Here is a 13,770-nt window from a genome sequence, read left to right on the forward strand (position 1 = left end):
TCGGTTACCATAAATTACACAAATCTAAAGGCTGTAAATTCAGCTAAATATTAACGGATTACAGTTACGAATAACTGAAATTGGAACGATCAGATACATAAAAAAATTAAGGACTGCGATTTATTAGCAGAACTCTTAGAAAATGTAACAGGTCTACTAAAGAGACTGCTTACACTGCGTCTGTCCATCCTCTTTTGGAATATCGGACGGGGCTGACGATTGACATCGAAGTAGTTCAAAGGGCAGCTCGTTTTGTACTATCGCGAAGTAGGTGAGAGAGTGCCACTGGCATTATCCATGAAATGTGGAGTTAATCATCAGGCAAAGGCGTTTCTTATGCGGCTGATCTTCTCGTGAAATTTCAGTCACCATTTTTCTCCTCCGATTGCGAAAATACTGTGTTGGTGCCAGTCTACATAATGAGGAAGGATCATCACAATAAGAGAAATCACAAGTCCCACAGAAAGATTTTAATGCTTGTTATTTCGATACGCCGTTCGGGTGTGGAACGGTAGAGATATAGCTTGAACGTGGTTCGTTGAACCCTCTGCTAGGCACTTAATTGTGAACCACAGAATAAGATTGTAGATGTAGATGTAGATATCTGCCAGACGAGACGTCCATCGAACTCCCGACAATGTAGAAGACAACAGGACGCCTTTCTGTCCAGATACTGGGAAGTAAGAGTTGGCGGCTGTCGAGATATCTGCAGAGTGGCGTGGTTGGTTGAAGGCAGGAGCCCGAAATGCGGTGGTGAGAATCGCAGAAGTGCACAAAAGTCGCCTAATCGCAGGTCATTGTAAGGCAGGGAGTAACAATGTTTAGGTCAGCTACAAACACTCAGAAATTCGCACGATAACATCTTGAAGACAAAACTGACGAAGAGGCACTTCCACCGGACCAGGGACATGTGCACCAACATGCTGTTAATAAGATGTGAAAAAAACGCTCTTGACAAATAGATGGGTAACATGGGAATTGAGGACTCTGCGTCACTGCTATGAAAGGTGGTCTTATGTATTTGGATTGACGAGAAGAAGAACGTAATCTGGCCTATCAGACACATGGACACGTACATATTTCAGAATGCTAAGGGAGAGATCGTCCTAGCATGGCACTTGGCCGGTAGACTTCACAGGGAATTTCACTGCTAGATTTCACTCAGCGACATTCTGAAGCTAGCCTCTATGCGGTGAACGTTTGCCTGTATGAGGTACTCTTGGCTATAACTCAAAGGTCACACAAAACTTTTATTCTGAACGCATTGACAGCCAACAGGGCTGTCTGCCGCTAACGCTTGCTGATACCAAACCCGCCCCCTTCCTCGAGTACTCACTCTCCAGAGCTGGTGGTGAAGACGGAGGATCGCCTCCGCTGGGGTGCGGGCCCGGAGCCTGGCCCCGTACCCAGAGACTCGTGGTCCACGGAGGCGGAGATGGAGGGCGGCAGCGAGAACGGCGAGGACGGCCGCCGGCGGTTGTGGCGGCGGCTGCGCCGGGTGGAGGCGCGCCGCTGCAGGATCGCACTCACGCTCGCAGAGTAGTCCTCCTCCTCGTCCACGGGACCTGCCGGCAGACAAGTACGGTACTCCTGTACACGTCTCCCAGACTGTCTAATAATTACCTCTAAAATTTTCTTAAATCACACTGACGGAAAAAGAACCGCAGCACAGGAAATAATTAATGTATTGTAATGAATTGCGACAGCAAAGGACTTGGAAGAGCAGTTGAACGGAATGGACAGTGTCTTGAAAAGAGGGTATAACATGAACATCAACAAAAGCAAAACTAGGATAATAGAATGTAGTCGAATTTAGTCGGGTGATGATGAGGGAATTAGATTAGGAAATGAGACACTTAAAGTAGTAAAGGAGTTTTGCTATTTGGGAAGCAAAATAACTGATGATGGTCGAAGTAGAGAGGATATAAAATGTAGACTGGCATTGGCAAGGAAATCGTATCTGAAGAAGAGAAATTTGTTAACATCGAGTATAGATTTAAGTGTCAGGAAGTCGTTTCTGAAAGTATTTGTATGGAGTGTAGCCACGTATGGAAGTGAAACATGGACGATAAATAGTTTAGACTAGAAGAGAATAGGAACTTTCGAAATGTGGTGCTACAGAAGAATGCTGAAGATTAGGTGGATAGATCACGTAACTAATGAGGAGGTATTGAATAGGATTGGGGAGAAGAGACGTTTGTGGCACAACTTGACTAGAAGAAGGGTTCGGTTGGTAGGACATGTTCTGAGGCATCAAGGGATCACAAATTTAGCATTGGAGGGTAAAAATCGTAGAGGGAGACCAAGAGATGAATACACTAAGCAGATTCAGAAGGATGTAGGTTGCAGTAGGTACTGGGAGATGAAGAAGCTTGCACAGGATAGAGTAGCATGGAGAGCTGCATCAAACCACTCTCAGGACTGAAGACCACAACAACAACAACAATGAATTTTAGGAAATACATTTGTCTAGGTAATAGACTACTCAACTGATCAACATTTTAACGTCACAGGTTAATTTAAGCGCGAGACAAGCCACTGCAAATACGAAATGCTGGTACCTTAATAACCGGTGTCACCGCCAGACCGTTGATGCAAGAATGCAAATGTGTATGTATTGTGTCGTACAGGTGCTGGAGGTCAGCTTATGGGACGGACTTCCACGACTGTTGCACTTGGTCGATCAATACAGGGACAGTTAATGTTGTTTGTGTATGACGCTGGAGTTATCATCCGATGACGTCCCTTGTATGCTTGACTGGAGACACATGTGATGAACGATCAGGACAAGGTAACATGTCGATATTCTGTAGAGCATCCTGGGTTACAACAGCAGTTTGCGAGTGAGCGTTATCCTGTTGAAAAACGCCACCTGAAATGTTATTCATGAATAGCAGATCGAATCATCAGACTGACTGACAGATTTTCAGCCACGATGCGTGGGATAACCCCTGAGACTGATCCTACGGTCATAAGACGTCGCACCGCAGAACATATCTCCAGGCAGAGGCCCTCTATATCTAGCATGCAACACACGGCCATCTCTGGCACCGAGGGTTTCATCAGAAAACACAACAGACTTCTACCCTAAAACGAACTCTCGCTTGATCGCTTGGCACCACTGAAATCGCGCGCGTCAGTGGTTTGGGGTCAGTGGAATTCACGCTACATGGTGTCTGACTAGAAGCTGCCCTTGAAATGATTGATTTGTAGCAGTTCGTTGTGTCACTGTGGTGCCAACTGCTGATCAAAATACTGCTGCAGATACAGTGCGATGCGCCAGAGCCCTAGGCCGAACACGATGGTCTTTCCTCTCGATAGTGGCACGTGGAAGTCCGGAGCCCGGTCTACTTGCGACCGTATATCCTCACCAGCAATCATTTATAGTGGCTGCCAAGCCTTTCTTCAGTATCGCAGAAGCAACATCCAGCTTCCCGTAGCCCCTTTACAAGGCCTCGTTCGAACTCAGTGAGGTGCTGATAATGGCGTCTGTGTCTCCTTAAAGGCGTCCTTGACTAACATCAACTCACCATTCGAATCTCAAAGGTAACTAACGCTCACAACCGTTACAGCGTGTATTTAAAGCGAACCCGATTTGCATCTCCGTAGTGACGCTACTAGCGCCACTCCTACATGATTGGTGCGAAATGTGAATAGACAACATCTTTCAGATCTCGAAAGAAGCCTACGAACTTTCGTTTATGTTGCGCAGTTCCTTCACGGTGCTGCGATGCCTGTTCCCGTCAGAGTATTTTCTTGAAGCTTTCAAGTGAAAATGATAGTAGCCTATGTGTCAAGTACGATCGTCGCTTCAGCAGAGGTTGTGAAACATGAACTTCCGACAGTCCCCCTCTATGAACTCGCTTTGTGTAGCCAATAGCTATCTTGGGAGAGGAACCAGCTGTTAACTGCTGAATGCCGCTGAAGGGCTCAGGTGTATAATTGGCTTCCAGCTGCCTTAGGACGTCTTTCCTTCCGAATTCTTTTGTGGACATACCTCATTATTTCTTAGTACTTCAGTGTCCCATCGGTTTCCACACTGATTCTCCAGGGCGATTCTCTTGAAGTTCAAGCTATTCTTCGTCATTACTAAATGATGGCCTGAGTCAATATCCACTCCTGTATGCGCCTTACAATCTAAAACATGATTTCGGAATCTCTGTCTGCCCATGACGTAATTCAACTGGCACCATCTTGTGGCCAAGGCATTTTCTGTGTATATTTCCATCACTAATGTTTTCTGAACAGTGCATTCAGTATTACTAGCTGTACTTTATTGCAGAATTGAATTAATATTTCTCCTGTCTCATTTATATCACAAAGTTTCACAAGCTACGACACGGACACGGATTAAAACAGTGATCCAGGAAGCATCAAATAAGTTTCTTTTATTTCCATCAGTGATAAGAAAAACTTTTTGTCCTTTGATTACATATTTCGGTCGTCAATGATCATATTCAGATTTGTTTCATAACATGTCCTAATATAATAAAGCTATGGTGGCATCGTCACAAAATATACACGCAATCAGCTTAGCCTCGTCTCATATGTTTAAAACATGATGTAAATCCGGCTGCAGTGCCGGTATAGCCTCCGGATACGTAAAATGGATCTCTAAATGGTGACTAATGACTGAAACCAAAATTTCTGTCGCCATGGACGGAAATATAAGAAATTTATTCTATATTAGCAGGCGTATACTCTCACGTTCTCTGTCTTCTATTCTGCTTTCCAGTCCTCTATATCTTCACCTTTACGTACTCATTTACCCTTCCAGTATCCTCATATACACTGAACAGCCAAGGAAACCGGTACACCTGCCTAATATTGTGTAGGGCTCCATCGATCACGCAGAAGTGCCGCAACACGACGTGGCATGGACTCGACTAATGTCTGAAGTAGTGCTAGCGGAAACTGACTCCATGAATCCTGCAGGGCTGTATATAAATCCGTAAGAGTATGAGGGGATAGAGATCTCTTCTGAACAGCACTTTGCAAGGAATCACAGATATGCTCAGTAATGTTTATATCTGAGGAGTTTGGTGGCCAGTGGATGTGTTTAAACTCAGAAGAGTGTTCCTGGAGCCACTCTGTAGAAATAATGGACGTGTGGGGTGTCGCACTGTCCTGCTGGAATTGCCCAAATCCGTCGGAATGCACAATGGACATGAATGGATACAGGTGATGGGACAGGATGCTGTCAGAGTTGTAACTAGACGTATCAGGGTTCCCATATCACTCCAACTGCACACGCCCCACACCATTACAGGGCCTCCATCATCTTGAACAGCCCCCTGCTAACATGCAGGGCCCATAGATTCATGCCCGTACACGTCCATCTGCTGGATACAATTTGAAACGAGACTCGTCCGACCAGGCAACATGTTTCCATCATCAACAGTCCAACGTCGTTGCTGGCAGGTCTAGGTGAGGCGTAAATCTTTGTGTCGTGCAGTCATCAAGGGTACAGACTCGGAAAGCCCATATCCATGATGTTTAGTTGAATAGTTGGCACGCTGACACTTGTTGATGACCCAGCACTGAAAGCTGCAGCAATTTGCGGAACGATTGAAGTACTGTCACGTGGAACGATTCTCCTCAGTCGTCGTTGGTCGCGTTCTTGCAGGATCGTTTTCCGGCCGTAGCGATGTCGGAGATTTGATGTTCTACCGGATTCCTGATATTCACGGTACACTCGTGAAATGGTCGTACGGGAAAATCCTCACTTCATCGCTGCCTTGGAGATGCAGTGTCCCATGGTTCGTGTGCTGACTGTAACACCACGTTCACTTAAATCTTGACAAGCTGCCATTGTAGCAGCAGTAATCGATCTAATAACTGCGCCAGACACTTGTTGTCTTATATAGGCGTTACCGACCGCATAGCCATGTTCTGCCTGTTTACATATCTCTTTATTTGAACACTCATGCCGATACCAGTTTCTCTGGCGCTTCAGTGTAGTTTACCTTTTCATACGCTGATTGTGATGTTGGCATGTACTTATACTTAAACTACAGCTGTTCCTGATATTACTCAAGATTCGTCTGGCCAGATATCCTTATCATCTCTCCATTTCACTTCACCTACCCCCACTAAATCTACACTGAATCTTTGCATTTCCCTTTTCTGATTTTCTAGATTCCCTGCCACGTTCAAACGATTGACATTTCACTCTCAGACATGTAGAATCTTACCCTTCCGTTCGTTATTTCATCATTTTCTCATTGTTGCGCAATAAATAACATACATTTATAGTGCATATTGTCTGGCGTCTTGTAAACCAACCATGGCGCGCCCAATCGACCTCTATATAAGGAATAAACTTCATTTCATTTCACAAAAACTAATGCGGAATTTACCTCTAGATACCACAAGAGGCGGACCCGCCGGTATGAAACGAAGCGGAAAGTATTGTGTTGTCAGCAGAGAAGCGTAACAGCCGAATGGTTCCGTCAGGAGCGCTCACTCCCTTCCAGTGTGCATTAGTCAACGGATGTCACTTGAATAACAGATCCGTCAGGGATGTTTCAACCATTTTATGACTGCCCAAGGCTACTGTTCCTGAAGTGACTGTCAAGTGGATACACAAGGAACCAAAACAGCTACAGAAAGACCACGCAGTCCTCATATAATGACGGACATGGACCGTCGAAGACTGCGGAACGTCAGCAGAATGAATCACTAGAGATTTCCAAGCAGCTACCAGCAATCTATCTAGCACAGGAACAGTGCGTAAAGAGTTACAAACAATGGCCAACAATCATCGATCAGCTCCTCATAAACGACACATTCCTGCGCGCAGTACTAATCCACGCATGAGGTGGTGCCAAGAGCTACGCCATTGGACAGCGGATGACTGGGAACGAGCGTTTTAGAGTGACGAGTCACGCTATACCCTGCGGCAACCCGATGGAAGGGAATGGGTTTGTCAAATTACTGGAGAACTTTACCAGCTAGCACGTGTAGTGCCAACACTGAAGTATGAAGGAGGTGGTGTTACGATATGGGGGCCTTTTTCGTGGTAGGGGTGTGTTCCCTTACTTGTCTAAAGAAAACATTAAATGCGGAAGCAATGTGTGGTGCGTACATTCGAGGAACAGTTTGGGGACGATGATCGTATCAGCATGACAGTGCACTCCATCATAAAGCAGCATCTATGACCTACGGTTTGTGGAGAATAACATTCCTGAAACGAACTGGTCTTCTCATGTGCCCAACCTGTACCCAATGGCACACCTCTGGGATGAGTCGACTTCGCTCCAGACTCTAGAATCCAATAGCACTACCTTCTCTGATTTCAGCTCTTGAGGATAAATGGGCTGCCATTTCTCTATAGACATTCAGACAACTTATAGAAGGGGTCCCAGTAGAGCTCAAGCTGGCGTAAAGGCAAAGGATGGACATTCCCCATACTAAGTCCATTAATATCGGCAGAGTTTTGACCAGATAGTGTATACATCTCTTTCTTGTTGGTTTATAATTGATTACTTGTTTAAAAAATCTGTCTTGCTCCATTCTCTTAATGTGGTATTTCGACGAAGGTTGCCCAGAAAGTAAGTTCCGATTGGTCGTGAAATGGGCATCACAGTGAAAACCCAATGAAGCTTTGCAGAGATGTGTTAGGTAGTGTCTCTGGTATGACTGTCGATCGCATCAATACGCTATTTTCAGTTGTGAGCGCACTGTGAGCGAGTAAAGATGCCCAGACCAACGATGTCTTCCACCAAGTAGGAGGGCCTGCTGAGAGGTTTCGCCTTAATGAATGCAACCCACCTAACACAACTGGCCCGCACTTCCTTCTTCATGGCAATTCTCAGCTGCACTCTGTAGGGGCAGTGAAGACGCTCCTGCAGCCTTATCGATGGGAAGTGTTTGACCACCCACAACAAAGCCCTAATTGGCTCGTTCTGAGTATCATCTCTGTTCACATGAAACGCTGGATACGTAGACAACACTTGGGCACAGGCTGCGCGCTGTAGACCAGCGCAGATAATTATCGGAAAACACAGGCAGCTGCATTCTATGACGATGGTGTTGGAAATTTGGTATAACGCTCGGAGCGGCGACTATGTAGAGAAGTATCTGGAAAGTGTAGCTAACTACTGAAAATAAAATGAATGATTTTCTCTGTGTTTTCCATTTAGAGACCGATCGGAACAACCCTCGTATTTAAGCATCCTTTAATATTGAGTTGTATTTTATCTCTGAAGGTACAACCATTAACTTCCTTAAAAATTTCATTTAAGTAGACTGTATTACGCTTTTTACCACAGAAAAATCACTTATCAGCCATATGTTTTGGGAAGCTGTTATTTCATTTACACGACCTATTCCTGCATCTCATTAATGCCATCTTCAGGGCCATATGCATTCCACGTACACAGAATGGGATACATCGATGCTTGCATAAACAGAGCCATTAATACTTGCCAGATCTTCGAAGTACACACTTCAGAAAAAAAATCACAGAATCCCGGTACTGATGGCTCCGATTATGAATGCATCGGTGTACCTGATAGTCTGTAAATCGAGAACGTAGGGCCCCCAAGGTGGCATTAATGAGGTGCTGAAACTGGTCGTCAAACAATAATAATAACTTCTGAAAACACACAACTATTTGGTGATTGTCCCGCATCCACAATGGATCAATAGAAATGCTATGCTTTTGTCTTTCATACTTAACGGTGAAGATCCGCTTCCATATATTAGAATAGGGGTAGCCATTACCTCGTAAAATTTTAGTTCTGTATCCTTGTCTTGTCATGCAGCTGTCTGTGTATTGCGCCTCTTACCCTTTGAAACTTGCTTGTTTTTTAACTGACGTTTTCATGTTCATAACTAACATCGCAACCTAAGAACTTAATTTGTGACACCTGTTTACTGACTTTTTATCTAGTACTATATTGGAGCATTATGGAAATTTCAATTTGAAGGCCATTGCTTTAGCTTTTATTACTGAAATTTTAGAAAATAGTCTTCAGACCTTTGATTTATGCGATGTTTTGCGAGCTGAGTGCAACAAACATCATGAGAAAAGTAGTAGCACAGGCGAAGCTCCTGGGATGTTCTGAACGTTGATTATTGGGAGTGAGCCAGTGACTGACAGACAGCTCGTCATAAGATTACAGTTCCCTCTACCAGACAAAAGAAGCTGCGATGGCGAGTAGAGCATGTTGACACTGAGGACGTAGCAAAGCGAGAAGCAAGGGACTGGCTCAGTAAGACATGCTTAAACCTAAACTGACGTTTGATGTTATGTTCAGGCCAAGAGTCCAACAGAAGCAATGAATTATTTGGTGCAAATGGTAAGAAGACGTTTTGGATGTAATATTGAAAATTATTCCTTTCAATTTTTGCAGATTTTGCTACGTCGATTACAAGACTAATGCAACTAAAAGGACGTCATTCTAGTTTTTGGTCCTAATTTGCATTGAGATTCCCAAAGAAAGGTATAAAACTGCTTAAACAGTAATCCACTGATACTTGTCACTGGCTTTATTGTGTAAGAATGTGTCATAGCGACTTCACCTTCCTTTGGTTTGAAAGTATAAAGTGTAATTTACCCGCAGTTCTCGAACGAAACCTGACTGATTGGCTTTATAAACAGCATTTTACGGGTTAACAAGAAACTTCGTCTTTAAGTCAGCTACGAATTTCTCTAGGGCATTACCTATTAATCACACCTCTCTACACGTTTATTTGAAGTAAACTTCGCAATTTTATGAGTTCTTTTTCCATATGATTACCCGAATCTGTTTAACTAGGTCGAAAACACCTGGGAATCAGTAATATTAATCTGATTTGCAGTTCATAGGGCCCACTCACATAGATATCCCTCAGTAATGGTGCACTGACTCTCGCGAGCAATTCTAAATCTTTCGAAGTTTTCCTTTCACAACTTCGAGAGTTTCATTTTGGTGTGTGTTAGGTACGTTGTGTAAATGTATTTCATTTAGCAATTCGCGTCCAGTTTTTACGAAATGGAACCTGCTTTACACACCGCTTAACTTAAAGCGTTTTCTCCCTCCTTCTTTTAACCAAAAAATTTACAGCCTTTTCTTTGACATTGAAAACTTTTGCTGCACGTGTTTTCTTCGGGCTAGGAGGGTACTGTGGTTTTGTTGTGAACTTTAATTTGTGCAATAATTTTCGCTCGAATCACATTTCATGGAATCGTCGGTTATTACCTGTTTCTTGAAATATTTCCATAATTTCTAACGAAATGGTGATATCATTCGATTGAAAGTCCAAGAAATTAACTAATGAATAACACATACGTATGTCTTTCGGGGAAGAAGACGATTTCGATTGCATACCACGTTATTCATATTTTATCATCGCAAGATACTGATTGGATTCTACATCACTGTAAAACTCTGGAACGTGTGCAAAGGCAAATGCTACTAGCTAGCATATGCGAAGAAAACGCAAAGAAAATTTATTCAGTTTTATCTCCATTGCTAACACATAGCGATACTGCAAAGGCAGCTGCTAATTATCATGGCTATTACATGAGTTGCAAATTCAAGTGAACGGTAACTGCGAACAGTTGTTTCAGAGACGCTGACAATGGAAACTAAAATTCACTTCAAAAATAAGGATTGTGTAGTGCCACGTTATCTGTTTACCATTTTGCCTTGAACTATGCCTATGCACCTACTATGTTGGGCATCTGCTGTCTGCCGCAATTACGGCAGAAGTGCAGGTAGCCTACGTTCTTCTATCTACCTGGCGATCTACGTATTTGTCATTTATTAACATTAAAAAAAAATACTTGCTGTGAGTCTTAGCACCCAAAATTTTGACATTGTTTCTCTTTTGGTGTATTCTTCCTGTACGAAAAATTTCAGGACAGGTTTATACATGTCCGACTAGACAGTTCCCTTGAAAAGCCAACACCGCTAGTTGACTCAAGGGGATAAGCATTTAACATAGCCACACAGAAGCTGTGTTTTTACGAAATAGGCTGTCTCGTAAGGATAGCTGAGTCGGTTAGCCGGAATGGAAACCAAGAGCTCTGTACGCGTATCTACGCTAACCACGGGACTACGGAGAGGCTCTTTCGTAAGATAATGCCGCGTGCGGCCAGGCGAGCTCGTTGTCTACTAAAGAGCGAGACCTAGTGCGCCCACGTGCAGGCGGATAATGAAAGGGAAGGTGGCGGGGGTGCTGTGCGGGTGGCGTGGGGGAACTGCGCAGTCTTGGCGTGACCTCGCCCTGGGCGGGTGCGGCGGCGGGGGTGGGTGCAGGGGCACCTGTTGGCACGGCGCAAGGAAACTACCCGGCCACTGGCGCCTCCTCCTAACACTGAAACTCTCCTGGTGAGGTCGGTGTCTTACCAACTGCCCGATCATTAAATACTCGTAAAGCAACAGGTCCATGAAGTCAGTGTCTTCACCTTCATCTAGGACAATGGTTCCAATGGCTCTGAGCACTATGGGACTTAACTTCTGAGGTCATCAGTCCCCTAGAACTTAGAACTACTTAAACCAAACTAACCTAAAGACATCACACACGTCCATGCCCGAGGCAGGATTCGAACCTGCAACCGTAGCGGTCGCGCGGTTCCAGACTGTAGCGCCTAGAACCGCTCGGCCACTCCGGCCGGCCATCTAGGACAGGCGACAACATTATATTTCACATCTTGGAGAGATGAGCAAGAGGTACAGGAATATGATGAACAAAATTAATACCCTGGCCAAGTGATCGCCAGAATTCATTAGTTAAAGCAACGAAACATAGACAGATGAACGGTTCCAATTTCTTTTGAGAGCTGATTCTGTTATTAAATTGAAACTGTATAGGCAGGTACATTATTATTTACTTAATTAGGGTACTCCTAAGCCGGGCGTTGGCCGAGCGGTTCTAGGCGCTTCAGTCTGGAACCACGCGAGCGCTACGGTCGCAGGTTCGAATCCTGCCTCGGGCATGGACGTGTGTGATGTCCTTACGTTAGTTAGGTTTAAGTAGTTCTAAGTTCTACGGTACTGATGACCTGAGATGTTAGTCCCATAGTGCTCAGAGACATTTGAACCATTTGGTACGCCTAAGTTGGTGTTTGCTAAAAAGGTCTTCACTCAGAGTGAGGTAGTTTCGCTGAGACTGACCTCTTCCAACTCTCCCATCAACGCTCGTCTTATGTACGTCATTTGTCTAACACCTTTCCTTTATCCCGAATGCATGTCTAAACCATCTCAAATTACTGTAGCACCACAACTCAAATGCTTCGACTCTCTTCTGTTCCAGTTTTCCCACGGACTATGTTTCACTACTATACACTGCTGTGCTCCAAGCGTACATTCGCAGAAATTTTTTCCTCAATTAAGGACTATGTTTGGTACTAGTAGACTTCTCTTAGCCAGGAATTCCCTTTTTGCCAGTGCTACTCTGATTTTGATGTCCTCCATGCTCTGTCCATCTTGGGTTATTTTGCTGCGTAGGTAGTAAGATTCCTGAACTTCATTTAGTTCGTGATTTTCAATCCTGATGTTAAGTTGCTCGCTGTTCTCATTTCTGCTACTTCCCAACACGTTCATCTTTCCTCGATTTACTCTGATTCCATTTTAGACTGTTAGTTCCCTTCAGAAAATTATGTAATTCTTCTTCACTTTCGCTAAGGGAAGCGATGTCATCAGCGAATCGTATCGTTGAAATCCTTTCATCTTGAATTTTAATTCCACTCTAGAATCTTTATTTTATTTCCATCAATGCTCCTTCAATGCGCAGATTCAACAGTAGGGGCGAAAGACTACATCCCCGTCTCACACCCTTTTTAATCCGAGAACTTCATTCTTGGTCGTCCACTCTTATTATTCCCTCTTGAGTCTTGTACATGTTGTATACTACTCTTCTTTATTTATAGCTTACTCCTGTTTTTCTCAGAATTTCGAACATCTTGCACCATTTTACGTTGGTGAAGGGTTTTTCCAGATCTACAAATCCTATGAATGTGTCTTGATACCTCTGTAGTCCGGCTTCCATTATCAACTGCAACTTCAGATTTTCCTCTCTGGAGCCTTTGCCTTTCCTAAAACCAAACTGATCGTCTTGCAACAGATCCTCAATTTACGTTTTCATTCTTATGTACATTATTCTCGTCGGCATCTTGACAGCATGAGCTGTTAAGTTGGTTGTTCGATAATTCTCGCACTTGCCAGCTCTTGCAGTTTTCGGAATTGTGTGGATGGTATTTTTCCGAAAGTCTGATGGAATGTAGCCAGAGTCATACATTCTACACACGTTTGTGAATAGTCCTTTTGTTGCCACTTCCCCAAATGATTTTAGAAATTCTAATGGAATATAATCTATCCCTTCTGCCTTATTTGATCTTAAGTCTCCAAAGCTCTCTTAAATTCTGATTCTAATGCTGGATCCCCTGTCTCTTCTAAATCAACCCCTGTTTCCTCTTCTATCACATCAGACAAAGGTTCCCGCTCAGAGAGTTCTTCAATGGGTGCTATCCACCTGTCCACTCCCTCCTCTGCATTTAACAGTGGAATTCCTGTTGCATTCTTAATGTAACCACAATTGCTCTTAATTTCACCGAAGGTTATTTAGAATTTCCTGTATTCTGAGTCACTACTTCCGTCAAGCATTTCTTTTCTTCACATTTTTCATGCAACTATTTCGTCTTAGCTACCCTGCATTTCGTGTTTATTTCATTCCTAATCGACCTTATTTCTGTATTCCTGAACTTCCCTGAAGTTTGGTAACATAAGAACTGCTCAACTTAGTTAGTCGAATCTATAAGACTGTAGACACACCATTCGA

The 13,770-nt window shown here is 43.8% G+C and overlaps 1 protein-coding gene across 1 annotated transcript in view; it reads right to left on the bottom strand.

Moving 5' to 3' along the window:
• LOC126482057 (transmembrane channel-like protein) overlaps positions 1 to 13,770 on the bottom strand; it is a 167,372-nt gene that overhangs the window by 117,845 nt on the left and 35,757 nt on the right. Inside the window, exons 4-5 of the mRNA XM_050106033.1 lie at positions 1,531 to 1,565; positions 1,337 to 1,449 (exon numbers count right to left, since the gene is read on the bottom strand). Coding sequence (XP_049961990.1) covers positions 1,337 to 1,449; positions 1,531 to 1,565 — 148 coding nt within the window. The remainder of the gene's footprint in view (positions 1 to 1,336; positions 1,450 to 1,530; positions 1,566 to 13,770) is intronic.

Source organism: Schistocerca serialis, chromosome 5 (genome assembly GCF_023864345.2).
Source record: "Schistocerca serialis cubense isolate TAMUIC-IGC-003099 chromosome 5, iqSchSeri2.2, whole genome shotgun sequence".
NCBI lineage: Eukaryota > Metazoa > Arthropoda > Insecta > Orthoptera > Acrididae > Schistocerca > Schistocerca serialis.